Raw genomic sequence first — 9791 nt, 5'->3', positions numbered from 1 at the left:
TTTTTTTTTTTTTTTTTTTTTTTTAGTGACCAAAAAGGGTGTGAAGAAAGATACCAAAAAAGTTGTCGCAAAGCCCAAAGAAGAGGCACCACCACCACCAGGTATATTATAATCAACTTTAAAAGTCAAATAAAATGTTAATCAAGAAATGGCATTAGGGTTTTCGCTGTGGAAACTTGGTGTAGGAAACAGGAAAGGCAAGAGTCGGAGTCACGCGATGAGAAATCCCCCTCAGCCTCTCAAACTCTTGGGTTTCTACCTTCCCGAGTCCACGCCTGCCTCTGGCAGCCCATGGCACAAGCAGAGAATGCTTGCCATCTACAGCTGGTGACGTGAGAGAGACCTTCAAGTCAAGGTCCCACTGCTCTTCCTGACCAAGCCCTCCCAGAAGGCGTTCAGGGATTGGCGCTACAATGCTGCCACTGTAGCCCAGCTCAAGGTCCTTCTTGGTTTTCTTGTCTTACCATTTGAAGACAGAAAATGGCACTGTTAGGAGAAATGTAATCTATCTTGGAGAGGTAATTGAAGATATTTAGATGACTAACGTAAAAAAAGCAGCTCCAACCCTATTGACACAGAGGGAAAGCCCAGCAACCTCCCACCCAGAGGCCAACACAGGCACAGGCACTGACCATCCCACAGGCTTTCCTGGGTGGTCATTTTGAAAGCATGGGTGTTTGGTGAGCTTTAAAGTTAATAACTGAAAAGAGCAAAGGTGTGAGCTTTAAGCACTAGACCCTTTACACACTTCTTTGCTATTTCTTCTACATTTGAATTCTTTCAAACCAGCATAAACTGGAATGAAACCCCAGCCTTGGGGCAGTTTGTTACCCTGACTTGTCATAGCAACTCATATTAGCTTGGTTTGGAAATGATGGGGTCTCTATGCTGCTCCTGTAAGGGGTGCTACATTAGTAGTAATTCATATGCAAAGGACCATGAGTGTGCTCTAGATTAATAAACATTAAACAACACACAGTCTAAATGTAAACATGCATTTTGTGGTTTTTTTTGAAGTCCCAGAAGTTGCCAAGAAGCCTCCACCTCCTACTCCCATGATTCCAGCAAAAGGCAAGTAAAAAAGGAATGATTAGGCATTTTATAATTTACTCCTGAAGTTTGCGTGGATTCTCTTTATTGTTTTTAAATATTAGGCTTCCAGGTTATTGCAAAATTTTCAAGTCCCCTTGGCCATTGTGTAAAAAGGCTAGAAACAATGGCTGTTTTCTGGTGCTCCTCCAGGGGAAAGGAAGCCACGGATGGAAAAGGAAGGGTCCCTTCCAAGCTTTACATTATAATCCACACACACACACACACACACACACACACACACACACACACACATAGTAAGAGTTTATAAATAATGTTGATCTCATGCTTCATGGGGAGTTGCCAGGGGCTCTCCAAACTGGAGTTCACATAAAACTATGGAAGGTATAGCAATGTGAAACTATCTATTTGACTCTATTCTTTTGAGACTAGAAGAAAACCCTTAAATTAAGAGCAAAGAGCGTTTTGATACTGTCAGGTTGCCTAGTTAATGAAGTCCATACAAAGCAAACCATAAGAGATTCTCCGTCTAATACTACAGCATCTGCAGTGCTTGGTACTGAATAACTGTGGATTTCCCTTGGAGAAAGTTTTCATAGGGTTTCTCCTTCTCTTCCCCTTACTCCTTTTGCCTTTCAGCTTCTGAGATTATTGACGTGTCCTCCAAGGCTGAGGAGGTAAAAATAACAACCATCACCAGAAAGAAAGAGATCCATAAAGAGAAAGAGGCTGTGTATGAACGAGAGGAAGCAGTCTACGAAAAGAAAGTTCACATAGAGCCTTGGGAAGAGCCCTATGAGGAACTGGAAACGGAGCCGTACACAGAGCCATATGAAGAACCATATTATGAAGAACCAGACGAAGACTATGAAGAGATCAAGGTGGAAGCTAAAAAACAAGTCCACGAGGAATGGGAGGAAGACTTTGAGGAAGGACAGGAGTACTATGAGAGGGAAGAGGGCTACGATGAAGGGGAGGAAGAGTGGGAAGAGCTTTACCATGAAAGAGAAGTGATTCAGGTTCAGAAGGAGGTTCGTGAAGGTATGCATCAACCGGGTGGCCATGCCTCCTCTGTGCCTCGCTTTTGCTTCCTTTGATGTTGTTACTTGATGTAAGACGGGCATAAAAGCCAAGATGATCATTTTGGTTTCTCTAAGGCTATGTGTCTTTCATCCTTTGAACTCTTAAAGTAGACACCATCCCTAGGTGAGATGGTGCCATTTCATTGTAGGTTGAACCACTTAGTCCCAGTACTGAGGCTACATGCCAGGTGCCTTGATACTTTGTCTTGAAACTTTGCACTAGAGTTATGTTGGTCATATACTGCCCACCATGACAGATTCCTTACACAATACTAAATTATGCTTAGCTTTTTATCTTTTGCAACAAACATAGCCTATTAGAATTGACTGGTTTAAGCATCCCTGTTTATCTTGTGTTTTTTTATTAAAGAACTGCATGAGAAGAAAATCCCAGCCAAGGTGCCTGAAAAGAAAGTGCCACCTCCCAAAGGTATGTGATTAGAATCATTTAAATCAGCAGAGTATTCCTGTCCTTATCATGGCTTGTTTGGCAAGGATGAGTGAATCAACAGTTAAATCCAATAGGCACAACTTCTTCTCTGAGTTTATTGTATCTATGAATTTTCTCTTGAGAATTTATATCTACTCAAAGCAGTAAAAATATTAAGATAAAAGAATGTTATAGTAAAGTAAAAAATAAATGTAAACAGTTCGAGTAACTCGCGCTTAAGGTTGAAAACACCAAACCTGCCTGTCTCTGAAACTATTATATTTACATACATATGTGTGTACGTACAGAGAAAAAGAAAGGATTTTAATAGAAATTCTAAAAGTACTGCAATTTCTTTAAAATATTTGCAGTTGTAAAGAAGCCAGTAGTTGAAAAAGTTGAAAAGACCACTCGGAGAATGGAGGAAGAAAAAGTTCAAGTCACCAAAGGTACCGACCCCATTGAAAGAATCTTCTAGTGATGTGTGCCTACGCCATCTGCTCTCTGACATATGCTCACATGACATTTATACAGTTACCCAAGCTGACATACTTTTGAAATTTTGCGCTGTGAAATATCCTTCACATTACAAATATATTTGTACATATTTTTAAAGTACCCGAAGTTTCCAAGAAGATTGTTCCACAAAAACCTCCCCGGACTCCAGTGCAGGAAGAAATAATTGAAGTGAAAGGTATACATCTTCATTTTAAGCTACAAGCTCTGATTATTGTAATCTATGCATACAGATATCTGAACATACATTGCTGAATTATTCAAAAGCTCCGTGAATACTTTACCATTTGTGTAGTACACATTCTATTTTGGATTATACCTCTGTATAATTCAATAACTTTATTTCTGCTTTCAGTCTTGCTTAGAAATGACATTCTTTTTAATTTAAGGAAGGTTTTGTGTTTAACAAGTAATCTTCTAACTTTACCATGCAGTGTATTACATTGCATGTAATATTTCCCACCCTTTAGTGTATATAAATTGGTCCTACTAGATTTGGGGAAGTGGCACATTGTATGTGAAGAAGTTGTGGCTATTTGATTCTTATTTAATTGTACTTGATATGAGACTGCATGGTTTGTTTGCCCAGACAGAGCAAAACATGATTTATTTTCTCCTTGAAACTGATCTTGTTCTTAATCTATCATACTAACCCATTCGATCTGTGTCTAAAGATTTGCATGTTGTGTGCCATCTTGTGGCAGACTCTCTGTGTCTCATCTGATGTCCTGTCCTAGAAAAGGAAATAGTAACATGGCAATGCTCTTTTTAAAGTACCAGCTGTGCACACAAAGAAGATGGTTATCTCTGAAGAAAAGATGTTCTTTGCTTCTCACACCGAGGAGGAGGTGTCTGTCTCAGGTATATGGCAGTTTTGAATCTGAGAGCTGAAGACACAGTTTCAGATTAAGAAACAGAGCTTTTCAATTCCCTTCTTGCCTAATGTGTGATGATGTAGGCATCTCTGTCTCTTTGTATTTCTCTGTTCTCTTTTCCCTTTCTTGTCTGTTGCCTTTAATTCGTTTTTTTTTTGTTTTGATATTCTTAGTAAATGACAATCGCCATCCACAACATGATCTATCAGTAATTAAGATGTGTATTTTCTTAAAAGCCCCCGAGGTGCAAAAGAAAACTGTCACTGAAGAGAAAATTCACGTTGCAGTTTCCAAAAAGATTGAACCACCACCCAAAGGTATCAGTAAATTCATTCTATGTTTAAAAATGTTTTCAGGCAAAATTCATGGTCAAGATGTGATACACATACACCAATACTAAGTTATCAGAATTAGTCACACACTTGACAGATGTAGAGTCTGGATGGACAGAGAACTCACTGGAGAGAGAGCAGAAAGACCATAAGAAAAGCACAGGGATAAAGCACAGAAGGCTCCACTCCCTGTCTCTGGGCACTTCAGTCTGGTGTCATATGTATTTGGAAATAAGAGGTGAGGAAGCCCCTTATACCAGATCACCAAAGGCTTGTTTAAAACGTGAAGAATCTTCTCAGTTAGGAGTTCAATACACCAGAAGCATTAAAAACTCAGTTTTGTAAATTTATCATTTAAGTAAATTCTATTTGAAGTTCCTTAATATTCAAAACTTATAACTTCCGGGTTTTCTGCATTTTATTACTCCTTCTGTTTCTGGGGTTGTCTGCATCTGCTCTTTGTGCAGCAAGGATGCAATAGGACAGTTGCCTGCTGGCCAAAGCTTTCTAACTCAGAAAGGTAGAGTACTAGTCACACTGTGGCCGAGTGTGTCAGTATTTCCCACCACTGAAATCGCAAGATACAGTAACCACTGGGCAAGGTAGTGTACATCTTTAATCCCGTTGGTAAGGAGGCAGAGGTAGGCAGATCTCCGTGAGATAGAGGCTAGCCTGCTGTACATAAGCAAGTTTCAGGCCAGCTGGACCTCATGGTAAGACCCTGTATGGAAGGAAGGGAGGAAGGGAGGGAAGACTCTAGACTCTACATCAAAGTTATATCCTCTTTCCCTAGCCAAATTGAAAAAAAAAATGTTTAATATCACCTAATTGTTGTCATCCAACTGACTTTAAACAAAGCAAGAGTTCTTTCACCATTTCTACTATAAAAACCCATGCCATTAAAATGATAAACACAGTTGTCCCTTTTCTACTTGGCCATTCATCCATCTCCACAAATCTTGGTTTCTGAACTACAGTTTTCTTGTATCCAACTGGCAAAAAGGAGGGACATCTACTCTTCTCCTGTCTTATAAGAACACATTTCTTGTTGAGATGAGCAGTTTCTCAAACAGAGTACATTTCTTTTAAAGTCCCTGAACCACCTAAAAAGCCAGTTCCAGAAGAAGTGGTCCCTGTTCCCATTCCTAAGAAGGTGGAACCCCCAGCAGCCAAAGGTAGAATGACATTTTTTGGGGTTTTGTCTTTTTTGGACTTTTTTGTATGTAAGACCTATGTATTGACAAATGTCATCAGTAAACAATCTCTTATTATTTAACTCTCGATCTAGTGATTTCATTAATTTGTGGTAACTCATGTTAATAAGAGTTTTACATGCCAGGCCATCCTAACTGGGTATTTGTCGACCTCATGTCATGTGTGTGTTGTCTGCCTGGTATTGATGTACTAAGCATTCCATTTATCCACAAGCAGAACACATGAAACCACTTTTTTTTAATTCTTAAGCTCTTAATGAGGCTGTATGCTTCTCTATAATCTTTAAGTATCTCAGAAGACTGTAACACTCAACACTGTTTCAACAATGTTATCTTTAAAGTTCCTGAGGCTCCCAAGAAACCTGTGCCCGAGGAGAAAAAGCCAGTTCCTATTCCCAAGAAGAAAGAGCCAGCTGCTCCTCCACAAGGTATCCAGAACTCCTGGTGGAGACAGCTGTCACCCCCCAGGGGCCAGCTCCACTTTGCAGGGTCTTCATTTGTGCTATGTTGTCCTTGTCTCTCATCTCTTCAGCATTTTCCTCATGTTTAAAACATGTGTGTCACCTTTGGGGATATACCCTTGTTATATATTATTTATTGTTCTGAACATTCTTAAGGCGGTGCCAAAAAAGTGTTATAAGAAGTAATTATGTCAAACCTTAAATGTTTAATATCATCCTTGAGAAGGATTTGTGGAACATCTTTTAAAGACATGATTTTATACAACCAAACATCTCTCTTTCACACTCACATGTGTGTCTTCTTCATTAAGACATTGTTGTGTGTCCATGATGATGAGACTGAGGAAGGCTGTGTTAATGGGAAAGGGTTGGTGGCAGAGAATATGGAGAGTCTTCAGTGGGGGAGGACAGAGTTTTGACATTTATTTTCTCTGTGTGTCTTGAAATTCTTTAAAGCTACTATAAACATTTGGGAGTGTATTGTAAATGACAGAATGACTTACAGGAAAATACTGGTGCATACATACACAACATTTTATGACATAGAGGTCCCTACAGCCATTGGCCTACTGTGCGAATGAGGAACCTGTTCTAGAGGGTATCCTACATTTTAATTATACTTTAGACAACCAGAAATAAAATGTGCACAGCAGGGGAAAGCTACATGGGTATGACTATTCTACAGTGTTAGGGTTGTCATTTAGAAAGGTCATAAGGTGTCATAATTTATCCCTCTTTCAAAACAATATATGAAGAGACTTTTCCTATACACATTACCCATATTCTCCTTTACTTGTATAATCCATGGCTGATTGTTTGCATCAGGCCATACTGACAAGGGTGAAGAGCAAATTTAGTAAAATGCTGGCCTTGACCACATTTGATAATTGGAAATCATGTACCTGCTTTAAATAGAATAAATAAAAGGCCACAATGGAACACTTGTATCCAAGAACACTTGAGAGTGGGGGAGTAGAGACAACTGGCTTTCCTTGGGGCTCACTAGTCAGGGAGTGTAGCCTATGTGGCAAGGTCCAGGCCAGTGAAGGACGGTGTCTTAAACGGAAATAGTGAGTATAGCACCTGAGAAATAACAACCAAGGTTATTTTTACCCTCCTAAAACATACACATATACACATGTACCGTTATACACATATACACAAAATGTGTATAGGAATGGATTTTATAACATATAGGAATTGATTCTATACACACTTCTGTTACATAACACATTTCAATCTTTTAAATGCTTCTAAAACATTGTATGTGACAGTTACTATACCGTGACTCTAAAGTGGGATCTTTCTACTTATATCAGTGAGCAGTCTATAACATTAATGCACTGTGTGTGTCGCTTTGGAGATGTGCCTCTGTCCAGTCACAGAAATGAAACATGCCCACACTGACCTGCTATTTTAAAACTTTAAGTCCCAGAGGGTCCAAAGAAACCTGCTCCCGAAGAAAAGATTCCTGTTCCTGTGACAAAGAAGAAGGAAGCCCCTCCAGCTAAAGGTAGGAAACTTGCCTATTAAGGGAGCCCAGCCTATGTCTCCAGTACAAGGCATTGGTGTTTATCTGTTAACTAGTTTGTTTAATTCAAAGTGGGTATGTTATGGTCAGTGAAAACACAACTGAAGTGTCTACCTGTCTAGGCTCTTTCAAAGTAATTATACAGTAGCTACTTTGAAAAATATAAACTCAATTCTACAAATGTCTTTTCAAGTTCCCGAAGTGCAGAAGAAGGTTGTCACAGAAGAAAAAATAACCATCATTACTCAAAGAGAGGAGTCCCCACCACCAGCAGGTACCCCACTGCATCTCCATAACCATGTCTTTTCTTCAAGCTTCTTTAATTGCATGTCTTTCCTTGTGGGCCTGCCTGTTCTATGTTCATTTTCCTATACTTTTAAAAATATATATATAAATGTTATTCTTCAAGTACCAGAAATACCAAAGAAGAAAGTTCCCGAAGAAAAAAGACCTGTTCCTAGAAAAGAAGAAGTCCCCCCACCGAAAGGTATTGCCAGCTGTCTTACAAAAGCTATCTTTTAGGTTGTTATGCTTCAAGGCAAGGATGACTTGTGAGCTTTGTGGTGTGTGAAGAGTGTGTGGGGACAAGCTCTGTGCTGGGCTTCAGTGGGAGAACATCAGAGCTCTAACTGTGTACAATATTTCTAAAGTGCCAGTGCCACCTAAGAAAGCTGGTCCTGAGGAGCTTGTTCCAGTTCCCATCCCTAAGAAAGCTCCTCCCCGAGGTAGGATTGGTCTCAGCCTTCTAAAGAAATCTTATAGTGCTTCTTGCTACATTGGTCGAGTGTTTTCCCTCTTTGTCTCACTTCTGAGAGACTTTTGTGTGTTTGTGTGTGTGTGTGTGTGTGTGTGTGTGTGTGTGTGTGTGTTTGCGCTCGTGCGCGTGGGTGTTTTCTTGGGATGTGTAATGTCTCTGTCCACCATACTGAAGAAAGTGGCATACTGCAACGCTTTCCCAAACTCAAGGGAGAAGGGATTGGTATAATTATTGATTCTTAAGCTTCGACTTTGATGCTTTCTTAAAGCTGAAGTTTCTAAGAAAACCGTTGTAGAAGAGAGAAGATTTGCTGCTGAAGAAAAACTATCGGTGGCAGTTCCTCAGAGAGTGGAACTCATGCGGCATGAAGGTATATAGCCAGAAGGGAGGCAGGCAGCTTCTGTGAACAGCTCCCTCGGAGGAGTCTCTCCTCTTTAGGATATAAACGTTTTCATGAGAACCTGTTTCCATCTTGTGTTGGTGTTGGAATACCTCTGCCTGCTGAAGCCTTCTGGAACTATCTTTTGTGTCTACTTTGATCTTGAGACATTCTTATAAAGTGAATAAGGTGTTGAAAAGGAAATCATTTTAATTTGGACACTCTGGAACCTAAGTCAAGTATTTCTCTCGGTCTTCTTGTCTTGCCTCTTTCCCTCTTGTAGTTAGAAAGTCCCATGTCCTAAGCTGATAGGAGAATCTTCATCCATCCGTAGTGAACGCATGAGCACTGGATGTATTCCTGCCCGCTGAGTTTAAATCGAATCTTATCTTTTAACCCATCTACAGAGGAGGAATGGACTTACTCTGAAGAAGAGGAAAGAGTGTCTGTTTCGGTGTATAGGGAAGAGGAAAGGGACGAGGAGGAAGCTGAGATCACAGAGTATGAAGGTAAATGGCAGAAATAAGTAAGGGATGATTGCCGTAGGGATAATAATGAAAGTCATCCAAGAGGTGTGACACAGGTTTATCTACTGGCGTTAGTACAGGTGCCTGTTTAATCAAAATAAAAGATTCAAGAGCATTCATTACATAAGAGTAAATACCCTATGACCTTCATTTCCATCTCTTCTTTAGCTGTTCAGAAGTAATGGCTTCACGGTTGCAGACAGCTGAGGGGGGTGGGCATCCTCATGTGGGTACCTCCTTTTATGAGGCAGGACTTGGCTTCAATGTGGTAGGCTGGTAGACACTTCACCTTGGTTATCTGGTATATACATGGTGTTTCTCAAATCATGATTTCCATAACGCACAAACAGGGGTATTATTAAGTGGACTATCCAGTTCCTATTCACTTATTCACTTTTTTAAAAAAGAAAGAAGAAAATATGTGATACATTAACTTCAGAAGTCAAAGGAATATTTGACAAAAAACACTGAACTGAAGGAGCTTTCCTCTAATCCACATATAGAAAAGAATCATGTAGTATCTGAAATCAGGCAGACATGTCCAGATGTTCCATCAGCTTTAAAGACAACTCTCTGATGTGTTTAACAATTGAAACAGTAAACTTCATCTTGTTGTGATTCCCTTATGGTCAAATAA

At 39.8% G+C, this 9791-nt stretch overlaps 1 protein-coding gene across 2 annotated transcripts in view; it reads left to right on the top strand.

Moving 5' to 3' along the window:
- Ttn (titin) overlaps nt 1-9791 on the top strand; it is a 273795-nt gene that overhangs the window by 111903 nt on the left and 152101 nt on the right. Inside the window, exons 110-125 of one of the 2 annotated variants that reach the window (XM_029536008.1) lie at nt 27-101; nt 1018-1071; nt 1690-2091; nt 2503-2562; nt 2934-3011; nt 3179-3256; nt 3853-3939; nt 4190-4270; nt 5377-5460; nt 5841-5927; nt 7390-7473; nt 7685-7765; nt 7901-7978; nt 8142-8216; nt 8517-8618; nt 9035-9136. The exons of the other annotated variant lie outside the window; for it this stretch is intronic. Of the exons in view, the coding sequence (XP_029391868.1) occupies nt 27-101; nt 1018-1071; nt 1690-2091; nt 2503-2562; nt 2934-3011; nt 3179-3256; nt 3853-3939; nt 4190-4270; nt 5377-5460; nt 5841-5927; nt 7390-7473; nt 7685-7765; nt 7901-7978; nt 8142-8216; nt 8517-8618; nt 9035-9136 (1608 nt within the window). The remainder of the gene's footprint in view (nt 1-26; nt 102-1017; nt 1072-1689; nt 2092-2502; nt 2563-2933; nt 3012-3178; nt 3257-3852; nt 3940-4189; nt 4271-5376; nt 5461-5840; nt 5928-7389; nt 7474-7684; nt 7766-7900; nt 7979-8141; nt 8217-8516; nt 8619-9034; nt 9137-9791) is intronic. 2 annotated transcript variants of the gene reach the window in all.

The sequence above is a fragment of the Mus pahari genome, chromosome 3, assembly GCF_900095145.1.
Source record: "Mus pahari chromosome 3, PAHARI_EIJ_v1.1, whole genome shotgun sequence".
In the NCBI taxonomy this organism is placed as follows: domain Eukaryota; kingdom Metazoa; phylum Chordata; class Mammalia; order Rodentia; family Muridae; genus Mus; species Mus pahari.
The sequence above is the reverse complement of the archived record's forward strand: the minus strand, read 5'-3'. Positions and strand labels throughout refer to the sequence as shown.